General features: G+C 54.0%; 1 protein-coding gene across 1 annotated transcript in view; it reads left to right on the top strand.

Moving 5' to 3' along the window:
- Nucleotides 1-18,789, top strand: part of NCOR2 (nuclear receptor corepressor 2) — a 224,697-nt gene that overhangs the window by 144,530 nt on the left and 61,378 nt on the right. The window contains exons 10-14 of the mRNA XM_058816892.1: nucleotides 1,726-1,913; nucleotides 3,383-3,476; nucleotides 5,786-5,964; nucleotides 9,204-9,258; nucleotides 11,370-11,468. Coding sequence (XP_058672875.1) covers nucleotides 1,726-1,913; nucleotides 3,383-3,476; nucleotides 5,786-5,964; nucleotides 9,204-9,258; nucleotides 11,370-11,468 — 615 coding nt within the window. The remainder of the gene's footprint in view (nucleotides 1-1,725; nucleotides 1,914-3,382; nucleotides 3,477-5,785; nucleotides 5,965-9,203; nucleotides 9,259-11,369; nucleotides 11,469-18,789) is intronic.

Raw genomic sequence — 18,789 nt, 5'->3', positions numbered from 1 at the left:
GCATCCATGCAGGGCAGGACAGTCTCTGGCTCCGGGCATTCAAGTGGGAATTGATTTATTTGCAGGGCAAGTGTTAATCTGGCTCAGCTCTGGGGCTTCAGGTGCTCTGTCTGCCTCACATTATTGTTGAGGTGCCTCCAAAAGGCCAAGGAGATCAAAGATGTGTTGCTGTTCTTGGATTATTGCCAGACCCAGGATGGACAAACAAAACCCATGTGCCAGGAGTGGTGTGACATGGGCTGCAGATTGCTGTGCATTTCCCTTGGTTTGGGTTTTTTTTTACCTCTCCTGATTTTTCTTTGTGGCCAAGAGCAAACGGGATGAGAACAAAGTGCCTCTGGGAAATCCTGCAGCCTCAGACTTCTGGTCATAGGGCAGTGGTGGCAAGAGATGAGTTTATTTCTTAGAAATCTGGATTCCCTGTGTCTCTGTTGTAGTGCTGAGTGTGCTGGTGCTGAGCCACCATTCTGGAAAGCAGCATCAGGGTCAGGAGTGACCTGGGGTTTGCCATTAGAGCAACATCTGCTTTCACTTCCTGATTTGGGGCTTGGAAGGCATTTGTCAGACACAAACTGAAACCCTAAAGCCCCTCTGGTCCCCCAGCTGCTCTCAGCTGAGGCTGGGCACTGCTGCCACTGTGGAGGCTCTCAGACAGGGATCTTCCCACCATGGACCTTCCCTGTGCGTGGGTGTTCTCCTCCAGCAAGAGTGTGGCTGGAGGAGGGAGAGGAGATTTGGGGTGTAATGGGAGGAGACTCATTTGTGTTGCAAATCTTATTTCAGTGTTGCCAGGCTTGTCCCATAAATACCAGTCAGAAGTGCAGTGCTGGACCTGGTGGGTGTGCCATGTCACCCAGGGGCTCATGGTGTGGAAACCCTTTGCAGTGCCATGTTTTGGCAGAGCCTGGGTTTGCTGTGGGATGTGTTTGTCCTGTCACATGGGCCAAAAAAAGAGGAGCAGCAGCAGGAAAAGTACTTTGGCTTTTTAGGATGGTGAAGGAGCTGAGTGTGTGGCCAGGCCACCATGCTGTATGGCTTTGGGCCTGGGTGCCTGGCTCTTGATTTTGGGGAGCCAGGCCCTCGCCTGGAGCTGCCCCATGGCCCCAGTCCCATCATCACTGCAAGCACAGAGCTGTGACTGCTGGAGCTGGTGTGTGTGGGTAGGAAGGGGTACCTGGCCTTGGGCACCGTGGCAAGCTCTCCCCAGCATGGTGAACTGGTAGCTCCAAAATTATGGCCCTGCACACCCTACTCAGATAGTGGAGACCACCTCTGCTGCCCCCTGTGCCTCCTCCCAAGGCCATGTCTCAGTCCCTCCTTGCTCAGTGGCCTCAGGCAGGCCCCTTGCTCTCTGCTGGGGTGTGGAGCAGGGGCTCCTCCCCAGCACAGGCCATTGGCTGCTGAACCAAGCACCTGCTGGGCCAGAGGATGCTCAGTGAGATGTGCAGATGTGAGGGGTGGGCTGAGCCATGCTGGGTAGGAGTCCTGGTGCCACCAAACACATTGGATCTGGAGGGAAAGAGCCTGAGGGTACCTGATGGCCTGTTTTGAGAATTCACCCTTGGGTTGGCCCCAGGCCCTGGAGCATGTCCATGTCCTAATAAATTGTATTTCTTTAAGCAACATGACTCACGCTCAGCCTGAGCAGCCATCGCGGGCAAGGCCTGGAGGAGTTGCCCTTCCCAGGCACATCTCTGAGCTCCCTCTCTCGCTCTGCCCTTTCAGGAGCAGAAGTTTTGCCAGCGCTATGACCAGCTGATGGAGGCCTGGGAAAAGAAAGTGGAGCGCATAGAGAACAACCCTCGGCGGCGTGCCAAGGAGAGCAAAGTGCGCGAGTACTATGAGAAGCAATTCCCGGAGATCCGCAAGCAACGCGAGCTGCAAGAGCGCATGCAGAGGTTAGAGGAGAAGCGGTAGGAAGGGGCTGAGCTGGTATCAGACAGCCTTTCTTTTCTCTTTGGGAACGGGTGTGGGTTTGGTAGCGGGAGGAGCGGGCTGGGGCGGCTCTCGGTGCCTTTTCTCCCTCTCCGGTTAAAGGCAGACAGAGAGACAGACGTGAGTCTTGCTGCTTTTTCCCCAGTTTCTATCCATGATGAACTCTTCCCAGTATGAAAGGATAGGAAAAGTGAGGCCAATACCACGAGCAAGCCTTCTCCTTAAGTAATGAAAACAACTAAATTACAAAAGGCTATCACCACACCATGTCCAAGAACAGGACCAGCTAGTGTGGCAGAGCTCGGAAAATGCAAAAGGCTTAAGTTCTTTTAACTCAGAGGTTCAAATCCTCTCCCTTGCTGCTTTTTCCCCAGGGTGGCTCAACACACAGCCAAAAGGAGCAAAAATGTCAGCAATGTGACTGCCTCTGTCACCTCTGCTGCTTATCTCCCAGCTGGCCACATCAAGGCCAGGGCTAGCTCCCTGTCCCTGTCTGGGACAGCCCTAATTCCTGCCTCACTGCTGTGCCCAGATTAAGATGTACAAAACTTGCAGGTGCATTTGGTCACATTGATGATTTATTACATGCACGTGCTTTAATGGGAGCAGAAACATCTGCAGAGGTTGTTGGAATGACCACAGACAACATGAAGGGAGCAAAATGTCTCACTGGAAGGGATGTCCCCTGTCTCTCCCACCCCCTGTCCATTTTCTTCATTGGAAGTGCAATTGAGGTCATGTTGTTTTCTGCCAGGAGAAGACTCGATTTCATGATCTCCACCCTTTTTGCTGAAAACTCCCTGTCCTTCCCATTTCAATCCTGGCACCTTGCCTGGGGTCACCTGATATGCAGAAAACCTAAACCCTTCTGCCAACATCCCATCCTTGTGCCCCACTAACAGCTGGGTGGGTCCAAACTTCTAACTGATGGCTTTATTTGCCTGAAAGAGAAAGGGAGAAATGGTACTGAGAAATGCTTTAATTTTTTACCTGATTCATAAGAAAAGTTGTAATTCCTTGGAATGTGTGGCTGTTGCTATAAGGGGAAGATGTCAGTGGATGGGTTTGATTTAAAACTTCCCACAGCATTTTGCAAACCAGATGTGGTGGCACAGGGCTAATGGTTCGGTGCTGACACCAACACCTTTGTGCCATTGCTGTGGTGGGGTGAGCAGGGGAAAATGTTGGGGGGGAGAGTGTGGTTGGGAATGAAATGTTCTCGTGTTCTAGCAGTCCAGGAAGCTGACACAGGTAAGGAAAGTGGTTTTGAGGGGCTCTTGACCTGCGAGCCCCAAACGCAGGTGCCTTTCCCACAGTGTGGGACGGGGTGGCCTGGGTGGGATGTTGGGATATGGCTGTTATGGAGGTCAAAATGTTCTTGAAGGTGGTTTGCTGCTTATGAAGTGGAGCATCAGTGCCTGAGAGTGTCACTGCCCTTTCCCAGCAGGGTAGGACAGAGGGGCAGTGGCGGGCTCTCCATGTCGGCCGCGCGCAGCGAGCACGAGGTGTCCGAGATCATCGACGGGCTCTCGGAGCAAGAGGTGAGAGCAGCTTCCCCTTCCTCCTCCTCCTCTTCACCCCTCACTCTGTCTGCTCTGAGGAAGCCAAGACAGGACTGACGGGTCACACAGAGAAGTCCTGTGCCAAATCCCACTAAGTTTAGGTCCCACTGAGGTTGGGGAGGTTGTTGTGATGGCAAACACTTTCTGGATAGGATCCAAAGTCAGAGGTTTATTTAATACACATCAGCATCTTCCCAGCCATGTGAGAGATGTAATGGAGCTGTGCAATGGTTCTGCCAGAGCAAAACATGGAGCTGGTGGCCAGTAGGTTGGGTTTATCAGCATTTGGCTGTCTCTTAGGGACCAGAATCCCCAGTGTGCTGCTCATCCTGGGTAGCACCCCACAAACACCTCCTGGCTGTGGTTTATACTGGAAGTGAAGATGGGAAGGGGAAGGGCAGAGAGCCAGCACCCAGGCTGCTGGGTGGAGGGGTTTTTCTGTTTGGTTTTGTTTTGAATGGGCTGTGTGACTTGACACAGGGGAATCCTATGGAATGAATGGTTTGTACATGAGCCAGTTGGCCCACATCTTCTGGGAGTGCTCCATTCATCTTGAAACATCGCTGTGACCTCGGCTTCGTTTGGATCTGGTTTCACAAGGGTTCCACTCTTGGCACAGAGACGAGCTGCAGTGAATGGATTATGTTTGGGAGGGGAGAGCAGCCCTTGCCCAGCAATAGCTGGGATGTTTGCTGCCTGTGCACCACGGCTGATCCCTCTCTGGGATCCCAGGCACTTTGCTCTGAGCCAGTTAAGGTGACAGCATGGAGGACACGGGTCTTGGAAACAGAGGGGAATTTCACAGCCCTGCAGAGGTGATGGCCAAGAGGAGAGTTAGCTGATCCCCTCCATCCCCTGCGCAGTGTGCTGCTAAACTCCACCCCAGCAGCCTCCTGCTGAGCCCCAAATCTGCTTTGCTTGTCCTAGAGGAGACCTTCAGAGCTTCCAGCTCTTCCACAGGGTTGGAAGGAGCAGGGAGGTGAGAGCTGGGGAGCATCTCTGGCAGCAGGGCCAGCTCTCTGCCCAGCACGTTGCTGGAGAGGAGAGGGGTCTGGCTGGTGGGGTGTAGTGGCAGCACCCAGCACCCCAGGAGGCACTGTGCCCTTAGCTGTGGGCAGTGCTCCCACAGCATCCTCTCTGCTCTGCACAGGGGCTTCTCCTGTCAGCAGGGACAGTCTGCAGTTACCCAGGTTGATGCTCCAGCTGAGAGCTATTCCTCCCCTCCCACCATGAGGAGGCATCTGGAGCAGCCAGTTTCTGAACAGGAGGTGTCCTAGTGAGGATGGGGAAGGTGATCATGTGTTGAAATGTCCATGTCTGTGCAGAGAGATGTGCTTTAGGAGGAGGAGCAGGTTGGGTCTGATCGGGCACAGCAGGGAAGCAGAGCAGCACTGGGCAGGCTGGAGTCAGCAGCTCTTTGGAAGGGTTGGCCATGGCTGTTCTCCCAGGAACCAGCATGTGAGCATCTGGCTGCAAATTAAAATAGCAGCACCTGAGACCTGGCCTTCCTGGGTCAAGGGTTGGAGTTTGAGCAGTGACATCCCAGGTGACAGGGAGGACTCAGACTGATGGTGCAATTGAAAGGGGGTGGCCAGAGCATCCCTTTATCCCCACAGGTGGATCTGTGCCAGGGGATCACCAGCAGCTCAGCCAAAGGGACAGTCCTGGCATTTGAGACATCACATTGGCCTCCCTGTTGCAAATACTTAAGGAAACCAGTGTGCCCAGTCTGTCCTGTCCTGGCGTGCAGCTGGGGCTTTGGATGAACTTTGTGCTCCACAGGATGGAGTAAAGACATCAGAATATGTCCCAGGGTGTTGCGTTAAGGAATGACAGCCTCATTTCAGTGACATGTGAAACCTCCTGGAACAATTCCTGTGGAAGGGAAACATGATGTCTGCCTGTGCCCACCTTTTCAGGAAGCTTTGCAGAGCTGGCCCACTTCCCTCACAGTTGGAAAGGGGCTTTAGGAGGCTGGGAGGGGGTTGGCATTCCCTGTGCCACCGCTGCTTTGACTTGTTTCTCATTATGGTCAGGACTCACTTAAGTCAGACATTTCCACACAGGATCTTGAAGCCTTTTATTCCAAAATGAAATATTGTTTCCTGGCTGACAGCGATAGCCTCTTTCAGCGTTTAATTTACAATTACTCCAGCAATAAAGCTGTCTAGTGCTTGCTTTTGAATTCTCCTGTTCCTCCTCCTGTCCTTTTCCTCTGGAACATCTGTCCCCCGTGGTCCCCACGGGGCTGTGGTGCTGACCAGCTGTTGTGTGTGCTTCCCCCCAAGAACCTGGAGAAGCAGATGCGCCAGCTCGCCGTCATCCCGCCCATGCTCTACGATGCCGACCAGCAGCGCATCAAATTCATCAACATGAACGGCCTCATGGATGACCCCATGAAGGTCTACAAGGACAGGCAGGTGATGAACATGTGGAGCGAGCAGGAGAAGGAGACCTTCCGGGAAAAGTGAGTGCAGCCCCTCAGCTCTGTGTGTGCAGCCCTGGGGAGCGCGGGCAGGATCCCTGCAGGAATGTCCCAAGTGCTTGGCTGGTCCCCCACAGACACAACCCAAGCTGCTGTGTTACCTTGAACCTGGTGATGCTTCTGCACAGAAACTTGAGGCCTTGTTCTGTATTTGGGGTTTTCCTGCCCCTGTGGAAAGCTGCTGCTCATGGCAGGGTGAGAACAGGAAGTTTTCAACTTTTGCATTCCCTGTTTTATCAGCCAGTCTAAAGACAACACCAGGGAAACCCAGCACTCCATTCACATTGCCTTTCTGGATTTTCATGCTGTCCTTCGGGCACTGTGTGTCCAGGGGATTTTTGGGGCTGTCAACATCCAAGCCCCTTATGTAGACCCCCTCAGGCTGCAGCTCCCAGCTGGTGCTCTCCCCCAGTGCTCCATCCTGCTGTCTGCAGGGTTTGCCACCGGCTGCTGTTTCCATGGATGCGTTCCCACATCACACACGTGCAGACTCTGGCTGTGGTGCTTGCTCCTGTTTGCAAGCAGTGCTTGAGAACAGCTTGGTTCTATCAACTGAGATCACTTGGGGAGTCACTGATTCCTTCCCTGGGAACCACTGTGCTGTCAGCCAAGATGTGGGTGCTCAGCTTGGTCTCACGTCCAGATTCCCCTGAATCCTATAGCCCAATGGGGACCCAGGTGTGTTTGCATGGAGGACTGGAGTCTCCCTGGTGCCCCCAGTGTGCTGTGAAAACAGAGCTGGAGTTCAGCTCCCAGTGGGATGAGCTCTGCTGGAGCTCCCTGCTGTGCACCTGAGGGACATGGAGGTGCATGGATGCACCAGGACCATGTTGTCCTGAGCAGCAGCACCACTTACTCTCCTCTGGACAACCAGGGGATGGCTCCAGGGATTTCCAGCCATGCTGGAAGCCTCTCTGTGTCCAGGATCCCTCCTCCTCCCCCTGCTTGTCAGGACTCCTGTTTGCAGCTGAAATAATTAATTGCCAAGATGGACCGAAAAAGAACAAAACAAGCAAACCGGCTCCAAGCCTTTGATAGAGGAGAATCCTCATTGCTAATTAGCCTTAAAATGTGCCACTCCAAACAGCCAGGCTTGCCACAAATGACGCAAAGGCTAATTACTTGGTCTCTAATGGCAGGGCTGTGCTTGCCTAATGGGGCTGGAGGAATCCACACCCAGTGTGTGCATCCTGCAGTGCACGGTGCATTCTATGTCATCACTGGGGGTGATGCAGGGCTCCAGGCAGGAATACAGCAGGGTTTCAGGGCTCTCACCAAGCTCATTTGGAGAGGTTGGTACTCAGGAGCTGTAAGGAGGGTGTAGGGAGCCCTGTCCCAGCTCTCCCCCAGCCTGGCATGCTGCTAGCCCAGCTGCCTGCTGTGCTGCAGCTTGTGGCCTGGGTTTTTAAGGTGAACTGGAGTTGTGTCATCCGTGAGCGTGACCTCGAGCTGGCCTCCTCCTGAGACCAGGAAAACTTGGTTCAACCTTTTGTTCAGTTGGCAGGGCTCTTGGAGTAAACAGGCAGGCACTGCAAGGCTGACAAGCTCCGGGTCTGAACTGTTTTAGCTGTCAGAACATAACCACGAGGAAGAACCTGATTTGATTTGCTTCTGGGCAGGATTTCAGGTCTCTGCTGAGAGCCCATTGCTGGCCTACTCCCAGGGACGCTGTGGTTTGCTGCTGAAGGAGCAGGGTGCTGCTTAGGCATTGAGGCTGTGTTGTGCTGGGCAGTAGGAGAATGCAGCATCCATCTCTTATTATGGGGAGATGGTCTGGCCCATAAAAAGGAGTGGATTGTTATCTGCATTGCCCCAGCAGTGTGTTAGCATTGTTGAAAACCCCGTCCTGTGGTCAGCTCTGGGTCTGTTCTGTGTGCAGAGTGAGGAGCCAGCTCTGGCTCCGTGCCCTCACCCCAGGTTGTCTGAGCAGCCTGTCTGGTTTGCTTTCTTCCTTTTTTTTTTTTTTTTAATTTTTTTTTTGTCCCCCCTAGCATTTCTGGTTTCTATTTTGTTCTGGTGACCAGTTATGGTGACAGGGATCTTACGGTTCTACCCAAACCACATGGGAGTTCTGCATCAACGTGGGTGACAACACCCATGTCCTGCTGCCATGGCTGGAGTTGGTCAGGCCCTCCCTGAGCTCAGCTCAGTGCCTTGACTCCAATGGGACAGAGCAGCAAAAGCAGGAGAGAGCTGTGCTGGGTGCCCCAAGGGAGTCACTGGCAGGGCTGGAGACATGAGCTCCTCACCATGTCCTGCCCATGTTCCACCCACACCACAGCTCTCCCACCTTTTGCCTTGATCCATTTCCCCAGGGCACAGAGCTGTCATTTCCTGGGAGCTGGCAGAGCTGCACATGCTGAACGTGGCTCTCCCTGCCTGCTCAGCTCCCTGGGGCAGAGCCCGTGCTGGTGGCCACCTCTCCTGGCACAGAGTCACCACTCACTGGGCTGTCTGTGCTTTGGCAGTGCATTGGTTAACTCTGCTGCCAGCAGCACCTCCTGCCAAGGTGCTTCCGCACCAGCCAGGCACAGGATTTGGTGGAGGAGGGATCTCTGAGCTTCCCCTGAGCAGGCAGTGTACCCCCCCGGGCTGCCAGAGCCAGGGGGGAGCTTGCTGACAGCTCCTCCGCTTGCTGGGCATGAGGTGGTGTTTGTCAGAGCCGCTGTGCCACTGGGCATCTCTTGAGCAGCTCAGCAGTGTGGCAGCTCTGTGCTTCCTCCCGGGGTTTGGGTTTCCCTTCCTATCCTTTGAAGCTGCTCCCAACAGCCCAGCAGGGCTTGGGGTCCTGCTCAGCACCAGGGCCACCCATGGCCACGATGTGGGGTGTGATGGCAATTCCTCACCCTTTCCTTGCCAGATCCTGGGGCCTTGGCCAGGTGTGCTTGCCCTCTGTGCCTGCTCTTGGTACAGGCTTGGGTGGCCATGGGGTCGAGCAGGGTGATGAGTAGCTATCCAGCACTTCCAGCCCCCCTTTCCTCTCCCACCCCCTGATGAACATTTGCACATCGAAGCTCCCAGCCAGCCCAGCCCCACTGGGCTAAATTTAAAGTTCCTGTCTTTCTGGGAAGCTGAGCAGCAGACAAATATTTTCTCAAAGCCCAGAGTCCCTCTGGGAGCTGGCCTTGCTGCTCTGGGCACGCAGGGCACGGCAGCCCAGCTGTGAGGGGGTCAGGGCCAGCAACCACAGTAACCCTGTCCCTGTCCCTCTTGCTCTGCAGGTTCATGCAGCACCCGAAGAACTTCGGCCTGATCGCATCCTTCCTGGACAGGAAGGTAAGCCTGGCTCTAACCTCAATTGTGCTGCCTCTCGTGCCATGCCTCGGTGCTGGAGCTGCCGGCAGATGCTGAGCACCTGTGGGTGGTGGTGGTGGTGGCTCGGGGCAGGGTCCAGACGGGCTCCTGCAGAGCCAGGGCTGAGTCAGCTGCGGGAGCTCGGGAGGTGCGAACGCAGCCAGCCTGGCGCGGGGGCGGCGCAGCCCCGTCATCTGCCTGGAGCTGCTTCCCCCCGAGGCATTCTGCACCAGCCAGGCTGGCACACAGCGGGTGGGCACCCAGCTGCCCAGCACAGACCGGAGGGGTCTCTTTGTTCAGGGAGAGAGGGGTTTTTGAGGGTGCTCTGAGTCCCATTTCATGCGGCAGTTCTGGTGGGTGTCCTGAGAGCACACACAGCTCCCCTTGGTGCTAGGAAGAGTTGTTCACAGGAACTGCCTGACCTTTCCCAGACCTCGTGTGTTGTGCTGCTTGGACTTTTTTTTTTTTGCTGTTAATTGGGCTGATGGAAGAAAGGTTTGAGGGAAAGACCTGAGGGAGGAGTGAGTCTCTTGTCCCATTCTGAGCAAGGCCAGGTACCTTCCTACCTACAGGAAGACCTGACAGACCATATGGGAGATCCTGGACAAACCCAGCCTGAAAACACAGCTATGTCCATCACTTGAATGCTCTCCTGAGCAAGAAACATTTGAAAGTGGCTGCTTCTCTGGTCCTTTTAGTTATTTGCATCTTCTGGCCACCTCATGCAGAGTTTCATACACACAGTGTCCACTCACTCTGAGGGAACCGCTCTGCACTCAGGGGGTGGCCTGCAGAGGTCACTTCCAGCCTAAATTATTCTCTGATTCCTCATAACTCAGGCTGGGGAAATAATTTATAAGACCTTGACCTTCCTGTCCAAAGGAGCAAGGAAGGCCAGCAGCCCCCTCATGCTGCTGCTGCTGCTGCTGTAAGATCCCAAGCTTCTCATCTTTTCTCACTCGATAAAGCTGAAAGTGGTGGGACTTGGATGATGCTCACAATCCAGTCTGTGTTCCAAGCTGTAAAATGTCTTCTAATTTTATTTGTACTCGTTTGTAAATCAGGCTGTAATTATGATACAGAACACATCCATTATCCTGTTGGAGAGAGATGCAAAGTATGGCTCAATGTAATGAATTAATAGATTTTTAAATTGCATTATAAAAAAATAGTGATCTTAGCCCTTGGAACAGATGACTGTAAGTTTTTGTGTTCGCGTGTGTGTGTGTATAATCAGGGCTAAATTAGAAAGAGATCCAATTAACACTTTAAAAGTTGCAATCTGTTTTTGCAAATGGCTCCCCTCCTTGCAGAGGGATGGGGTGAGCACAGCCCCCGGGCACACACAGCTGCCCCAAGCTGCTGAGGACTCGTGGCACGATGGATCTGTGGGATTATTTTTATATGAAGCCACTGATCCTGAATGTGAAGGTGTAGCCCAAGGCTGGCATTCAGGTACCCACCCTGTTCAGCACAGGATTCCTCCCAGCCTGGCACACTTTGTGCTGTTCAGGGGCAGGATGTGTGCTGGCTGTGACTCCTGGTTTTCCTGAGGTGCCCAGTCTGTGGTGGTGTTTGTGGAGCCAGCCACTGGAGTAGGGATGGCAGCTCCTGGCATCTCAGTTTGGCCCCAGCAGAGTCGCGCGCGCTCGAGCCAGCGAGCTTAGCGGCTGGAAGTAACAGCAGCTGACAGTGCTGTGGCAGGTTGTGCCTCCTGTAACCTCACACAGGCTGACAGGCAGCTCCTTCTTCTGCCTCTGCTTGCCACGGTCATCTGGGGTCAGCCCTGCTTTGCCTCCAGCCCGGGCTGATCTCTGCTCAGCGCCCCATCTCCAGCCCCGCACGCCTGCGGGACCGCCCTGCTCTGTCCTTGGAAGGGCTGAGCCTCTTTGCTACGACAGCACTGTCCCCTTCTCCAGCTGCTCTGGGAGCCTTGGGGAGGGAGCTGTGGGGAGGCTGTTGGGCTGCAGGTGCTCAGGAGCAGCAGGGACCTGGTGATGACCAGTTCTGAACGCTGCTCCTGAAGTCTGTGCCCCACCAGCAGCACACGAGGCCAGGACCTCCCGTTCCCTGACGTGCCCCTGTCATTGCAGACGGTGGCTGACTGTGTCCTCTATTACTACCTGACCAAGAAGAATGAGAATTACAAGAACCTTGTGAGGAGGAATTACCGGCGGCGCGGGAAGAGCCAGGTAAGGGCTGGAGGAAGGTGTGGAAGGCTCAGCTCATCTGTCAGGCTGAGCAAGGAGCTGCAGCACTTTATCTGAGCCCCCTAAAATGGTGCTTTGCCCCCTCCTTGCATGGAGATACTGCTTGCAGGCTGTGGTGGGTTGTGTTTGTGCTCTTTCAGAACGTGCTGTTTAATGGTAGTTGGTGTTTGTCCATCCCCATGCCAAGGCCACAATGTCTTTAAAAAAACCAAACAAATCCGAGATGCTTAGAAAAGGGGATGGAGTGACTGTGGAAAACATGGCTGTGTGTCAGTAGCATGGGGTTCCCATGCAGCCTGAGCTCTGTGCAATAACCAGGTGGGGTCTGTGTGTCTCTCATTGTCTGGAGATGGCAGCTGAGGTGACAATGGTGACAGGGCTCCTGGGAGCTGGGTGGGGCTCCTGCCTTGCAGAGCCTGCCAGGGCTCTTCCTATAGGTAAAGATGTGGGAGGAAAATTACCTGGGTGGGAGTGACACCTGAGCAGAAGCATATAAATCCATCTGAAGTGTCAAAGGGTGTCCAAGATCCCCTTGGGGGTCTCCTGTGGGGCTGGCAGATGTGGCACTCAAGCTAGTGGAGACCCCTTAAGCCTTTGTTTAAGGGCAGAGCAGATTCTAGGGCACCACAAGGTGCCTGGGGGCAGGTGACTGAGTCAGCCCTTACCATGGCAAAGATACAGATCTAGACAAGACCTTGGCAGTGTTGCTGCTGATACCATGATACCCAGGAACAGATAAGTGCCAACCTTTTGGGAAGGTGCCTTATCCCCATGAGTGCTTGCAGCCAGAGGCAAGTTCTGCTGGTGGATGCCCAGGTCCGTGAAGTGAGGGATTATTCATGTCACAAGGAGAATGAGGCAGCCACAAAGGGACTGTCTCTCCAGATAATGTGGGAATAAGGATGGAAAAACTGGCCTGGCCCGTGACACCACTGACATCAGCAGATCTTCACGCTGCATGGCCATAAAAAGCAGCACTTGGGCCTAGATCCTGATTGGGAAGCAGATAGGTAGCCTCACTCCAATTTGATTTCTGCAGCATTAAGACATCAGAATAGCTAGCACATGACAAATGTCATGGACAGGGCCCAATTTTCCCTTCTTTTTTTCAGAGACATTAGAGATGGATGAAGCCCTATTAGATGATCCAGTCCCTCTCCCAGCAAACACAGGGTGGTTCCCTCCAGTACATTTTTATAGTGTTTACCATGGTCTGTTTTGTTAGATCACAGCAACTAGAACATGAGGCCACATTTGTTTCTTGTTAGCGGTGGAGACATTTAGCACAGCTCATTCTGGTTTCAGTGTTAAATTGAGCAAATGTGGAGAGTGAGAGGCTTTGCTCTGCATCTGCCTACCTACCCCAGCAGCCACAGACCTGCCCATCCTGCACCCAGCAGGGACTGTTTGTGTTTTGGGGTTTGAAATTACCCAAAGCGTCGCTAGTTGCAGCATTTCCCACGAAGCTTTAAAGCCACATGATCCATCCTGAGCATGGGGATGTGTGCTGCCCTTTGGAGCCGTGCTCAGTGCCAGCCTGCAGAAGCAGGGACTTGCTTCATCGCCTGTAGGACTGTTTTTGCAAGTAGGAATGGCACCAGAGGGAACAATTTGCACCTCCCCTGGAGCAGACCTCAGCCAGAATGTCGCTGATTTTGAAAGAGGAGCCCCCCTGAGTCTGGGAGGAAGCGACACAGGGAATATTTCCCGTTGCTGTTGGATGCTCAGGTGGAAGGTGGGATGTTCAGACAAGCTTTGAGAGCCAAGGACTGGCTGCATGATTCACAGTAGGAGAGAGGTGCTGAACAGCCGCTGCTGCATTCAGCCTGGAGCAGCTCTCCCACAGAGATCTTGGGGGGTTTTGAAATTCACACTTTGTGCTGTGATACCTCTAGTATTTGCATCCTTTTCCTGCAAGACTGCGCGAGGAGAGTGCTGGAAGAGGGAAGGGCATGCTGCTGCAGAGGAAGGCTCTGCTGGGGACAGACTCATTTTAGGGTGGCATTTTCAGGTAATAAAGGGATTAATATGTTGTTCTGGCAGGAACAGTGAGGCATCTCCTTTGACCTCTTCACGAGCCGGGGTCTCCCCTGGGTGTGGTGCTGTTGGGATCTGCTTCCCCACACCAGAGTGGGTCAGTGTGTGCCTGCACAGACCATCACGGGAGAGGTCAGGTACTGGCTGCGATGGAGGGACGCTCTTGGGGAGATTTTGCTCTGTGAGTCTTTCACAAGCAGCTCAAATTCTGCCGGTGCTGCAGGAGTGCTCGTTTGGGAGTAACCTGTCCCAAAGGCTCAGCCAGCACCCTGCTTGTGCCCAAGGGGTCCTGGACTGTTTGGAACCCTGTGCAGATCCTTCATTCAGTTTTCCCTGTGGCCTGGTGAGGAGTGGGGACTGAGGAGCAGCAGCATTGGGCTGATGTGGCAGTGCCAGCTCTGCCATTACCTGCCCAGTCTCAGCAACCAGAGATGTGACAGGATGAAGGACAGAGAACACCCCGGGATGGGCAGTGTTCAGGGAGGAGACAGAATTGTGGACAGCTTTCCTGCAGCACATGGAGGCATGGCGTCATGTTCCCAGCATTGCCCATGCTCTGAGCACATAACTTCCTGCTGGTAAAGGTTCAAGTAGTTAAACACCAAAAGCTGAGCTTTAATTAATTTAGAGGAGGGGAGGAGAGGTTAGTTTTTTGTATCAGATGAGAGGAGAGCGGATGAGATCTGCTACAAAGAGCATTTCAAGTGGCTCTATTCTGCTTTCTTGCTCCTTTTCTCACAGAGAGGTTGGTGGTCTTATTTGCTGTTGGAGGCTGCAGGGAGCTTGAGAGCGAAGGGGAGATAATTACACAGAGAAAAAAGCTTCTCTGTGTCAAGACTATCTTTGTGGCCTACTTATTAAAAGTCCATTAAATAAGAATCCCACTGCTCCCTGGCTGATGGTCCCCTGGCAAAGGATATTCCTCATAAAGCTGCTACTTACTGCTAAAAATCTCCTGCCAAGAGCAGGGACTTCACATGATTCCACTTCCAGTTTGTCAGAAAGCGGAGCAGCCGCCCACTCCGAGCAGGATGCTCCAGCACTCCGCCTTCCATGGCACTGCTCAGTGCAGGTACCACATCCAATGGGTCATGATGCGTGATATGGAGGCTCCTGAGATTAAGATATTTCTAAAATAATCCTGTGTTCGTGTATGGAAGGGCAGTATAACCCTGTGAGGGGGGGAATTGATAGGAAGAGAAATTGCTTCCTCGTCATTTCACACTTGAAAAAAAAAAGAATTTGTGCCGTGGTAAAATAGTCTGATCCAATAGTCAATGTACAGTGATAGGCATAAATTTGCATGAGCTTGTAATGACAAACCCTTGTGTTGATGTGTCCATACAACTCAGGTCTGTGGCAGTCACTCTTCTGGGCATTTCAGTGTCTCTGTGAAACCTCTGCATTCTATAGCAGGGACACTGAAACTGACCGTGTGCTTCATTCTTTGGGAAGTTGTGGGGACACAAGTGTTGGGCTCAAACCGGGCTGGAAGGAAAGTGACTCTACTTCCACATAATTCCATTTGGAGTGTGAGATTTTTTATTCCAGAGTAGATTTGCATTGATTTTGGAGCAACATTGCCCTTGTGGTAGTGGAGCAGCTGCAGTGTGCCAGATACGCTTCCTGCCAGTGAATTCCTTGGGGGGGAAAAGCCATCATCTGCCACACACTGCCGTGATGGGCAGGTGGGCCACCATTCCACCAGGCAAAGCTGTCAATGGGTCAGTCTGTCAGCAGGACTATGGGTCAGTCTGTTGGTATGGTCAGTCTGTCGGCAGCAGGACCATGGGTCAGTCTGTCGGTAGGGTCAGTCTGTCGGCAGCAGCACCATGGGTCAGTCTGTTGGTACGGTCAGTCTGTCTGTAGGGGGACCATGGGTCAGTCTGTCAGTAGGGTCAGTCTGTCAGTAGGGTCAGTCTGTTGGTATGGTCAGTCTGTCGGCAGCAGGACCATGGGTCAGTCTGTTGGTATGGTCAGTCTGTTGGTACAGTCAGTCTGTCGGTAGGGTCAGTCTGTTGGTACAGTCAGTCTGTCGGTACGGTCAGTCTGTCAGCAGTGGGACCATAGGTCAGTCTCTTGGTAGGGTCAGTCTGTCACAGCAGCACCATGGGCAGCTGGAGGAGCCGCCTGCGCGCCCTGGGGATGACTCAGAGGGGATGAAGTCATGGTGGAGGGACGGTGCCGCCGGACAGAGCGTGACGCCAGCCCCTCGCAGCGCTGTCAGACGTTCCCTGGCCAAAGGCCGTGTGTCAGTGCCGACACTTTCGAGGACTCACTCGCGGCCCCGGGGGAGTGGAGCCGCCCCGACCCCCCTTCCTCGCCGAGAGCGGTGCCAGAGCCGTGCCGGCAGGGCGGGGACCCACGGTGTGACCTGGCCGGGCCCCTGCGGTCCCCTGCCAGCCCCGACAGCCTTTCCCAGGCCCACCCTCTTCCCTGTCCCCTGCCAAAACCCAAATCGAATTATCCGTCCCGCCGTCTGTCCCGCCCTCCCCAAACACAAACCATTCCCCTCACCAATGAGGATAAACAGCCCCAACCCAGATTTTTATAAACAGCCCGCTTACTTTTTTGGCAGAAGCACCGTCCCAGCAGGATCTGGCCAGGTTTGATATCACATGGGACCTGGAGCATTAGGGAAAACCTGGCCAAGCAGGTTTCCCTGGCCACCAGCAGCCCTGTCACACTAGCAGGGGCTGGCAGGGCTTGGGGTTCCAGATAGTGCCTGCCCAGGGCTCCCTGCACCCTGTCCCCAGTGCTGGAGCACATTTCGTGCCCTGTTCCAGCCTTGCCATGCCAGTGCCTCTCCTCCCTCCCCAGGAATCAGATCCAGAGCTCAGCAAACTGTTCTAACTCTGTAAATTGTGCAAGTGCTCCCACTCCAGTAACCACAGCAGCTAATGAGAGGAATGATCCTTGTTTCTGGGAACCATTTGATCTTCATCAGTCCAGGGAGCAGCTCCTCATTAGTGATAAAGGGTTTGACAACTTCTCTTCCAGACTCAGGGACATACTTGTCACAAAACCCTGGTTTAATCATGCAGCACATCGTACAGACACAGCCCTGGATGTGGCCAGTAAACTTTGTGCCACAAATACCAAGAAATTATTCTGCAGGCACTTAAAGCTGTGCTGACTGGAGCGTTGTATCTAAAACAGCACTGAAATTATCTGTGGATGAGCAGGGGCAGTCTGTGAGGGAGGTTGCCTGGTTGGGAATGATGCCAGGGATGTCAGTACTGGGGCATGGGTTCATCTTCTGCCAGTGGAATGTCACTGCTGGGATGTAAAAGGGCTTGAATTTGGCTCATTTTCTGGACAAATCTGCAGTGTGGCAGGGCTGCTGATGGCCCAGGAAATGAGGCTGAGGCTACAGGACCAGTGAGAAGTTGAACTTGGTCAGACCCTGTGGTCCTGGTCCTGCTCAAGTGTGGCCTCATAGGAAGAAACATCTCACAGAATGTTTGTCCCCTGGTGCTCAGTGCAGGCTGCCACTCTTTAAACCTGTGGCCACCAGGGAGGTTTATGTTGGGATGCCTGCCCAGCAGGTGGATGAGGTGTGACACACAGTGATGCTCGAGTTGGGATCGATTCTGTAACCCCCCCTTGGCACCTGTTCTTTCAGTCTGGACTCCTGTTGCTCCCCCAGGTGTGCCCTGTAAGGTCCATTGTGCCTGTTCCCCCATCACAAGGGTGCAGCAGCCTTCCTGCAGCCCTGCCACCCCTCCAGGCAGCACAATCGGGCAAACAGAATGGAAACTTGCATTCCTGAAATCCCAGCTGCAGTTTTGGGGGTGATTTAATGAGAATGACATGGCCATATTTGGGAAAGGAATCAGAGGATGCGTTGCCACAGGAGGGTGGCTGCTTGTCCCCAGGTCCCCGTGTGGGCTGGTGACAGTGCAGGGACAGCAGGGAGGGTTGTGGGCTCAGAGCAGGGACAGGCATCAGCAGGCAGGGACACACAACCACTGATGGACCCTTTGGCCCTCACAGCTGGGCTCTTCAGAGCTGCTTGATCACATCTGCAGGTAGCAGTGACACAAGAGTCACTTGGGTGAGGTGACCCCATTCCAGCTGGCCCCCAGGTTTGGGCTGGTGTTTCTCCAGCAGCAGGTGGATGTATCCTTGCAGAGAGAGCTCCTCCATACCCCTGCCCACGTGAGGACCTCTGGGGCAGGGTCTGGGGTCCAGGCTGGGCTTTGCTGATCCCAGTGAGGGACCTGCAGCGCCTACAGTGTGGTTGGATTTTGGGATGAGTTGTTTTATCTGTTGTTGTGATCCAGGTTTGACTAGGAACGGATGGGAAATAGGTCATGTCATTGCTGAATTGCTTCCTGAAGCAGCACAGCTGAAAATCCCAGAAATCTGTTTCTACAAGGATAGAGGGCTTGCTTTGCCCCTGGTTGTTTGTGTGGTGTGTGTGGATGCTGCTCTGCATCCCACAAACTGCTGACCTGGCGCCTTCCTGTGTTGGCAGGGCTTGGAGAGGGGTCAGCGTGTGGCTGGGGGGCTGTGAGCAGGGGGAGCAGGGCAAGGCAAACCACAGGGAAGAGAAAACACGTGTTCCCAGCCTGGGACAGAGCGGGGCTCATCTCCACTGCTTCCAAACACTATGCTCTCTCTTCCCTTCGGGTCATTTTTCCCTTCACAAGCAATCAAATCACTTTTTTAAAAACTCAGCAGCGACCCAGAAAAGAAACATTTCCTCTTATGGAAAAGCCCTCAGTGGTGCAAGGAAGGATCTGGTGAGCAGGGTCCTGTAAAAATCACTTCAGTGTGTATCACAGAGTGAGTGGTGGGAGGGCAGCAGTCCCAGTGGTGCTGGCTGTGCCACACAGGGCCCTGCCTGGATGGTTCCTGTGCCCAGCAGGCTCCCAGTGCTGCCAGAGATGAGCCCACACTTGGGTGAGTGCACTTGGGCATGCTTGTCCTGTGGTCTGCCAAGTGATGCAGGGTCCAGCATGACTCCAGTCCCATTGCCAGCCCCTCTCCTTGCCCCTGACGTGCTGCATGCCCCCAGGACCCTGCTTGCTCCAGGGCCAGCAGCCTGGGAGATGGCACAGGGCTTTGCCATGGCATGGCAGGGCAGCCTGGCTGCAGCTGTGGGCACTTTGCTGCTGGCACTGGCCGTGTTTTGTGGCCTGTGGTGCCTGAGAGCTGTATTGGTGAGTGTGCACAGGGCCTGTCCACATCTCCTGGGACACTGGGTAGGCACAGCCTCGGTGTTCTCCATCCCTGCCATGTGCTGCCTGTGTTGCAGAGG

The sequence above is a fragment of the Ammospiza caudacuta genome, chromosome 18, assembly GCF_027887145.1.
Source record: "Ammospiza caudacuta isolate bAmmCau1 chromosome 18, bAmmCau1.pri, whole genome shotgun sequence".
NCBI classification, from domain to species: domain Eukaryota; kingdom Metazoa; phylum Chordata; class Aves; order Passeriformes; family Passerellidae; genus Ammospiza; species Ammospiza caudacuta.
Note: the sequence above shows the minus strand (reverse complement) of the source record. Positions and strands in the feature narration are given on the sequence as shown.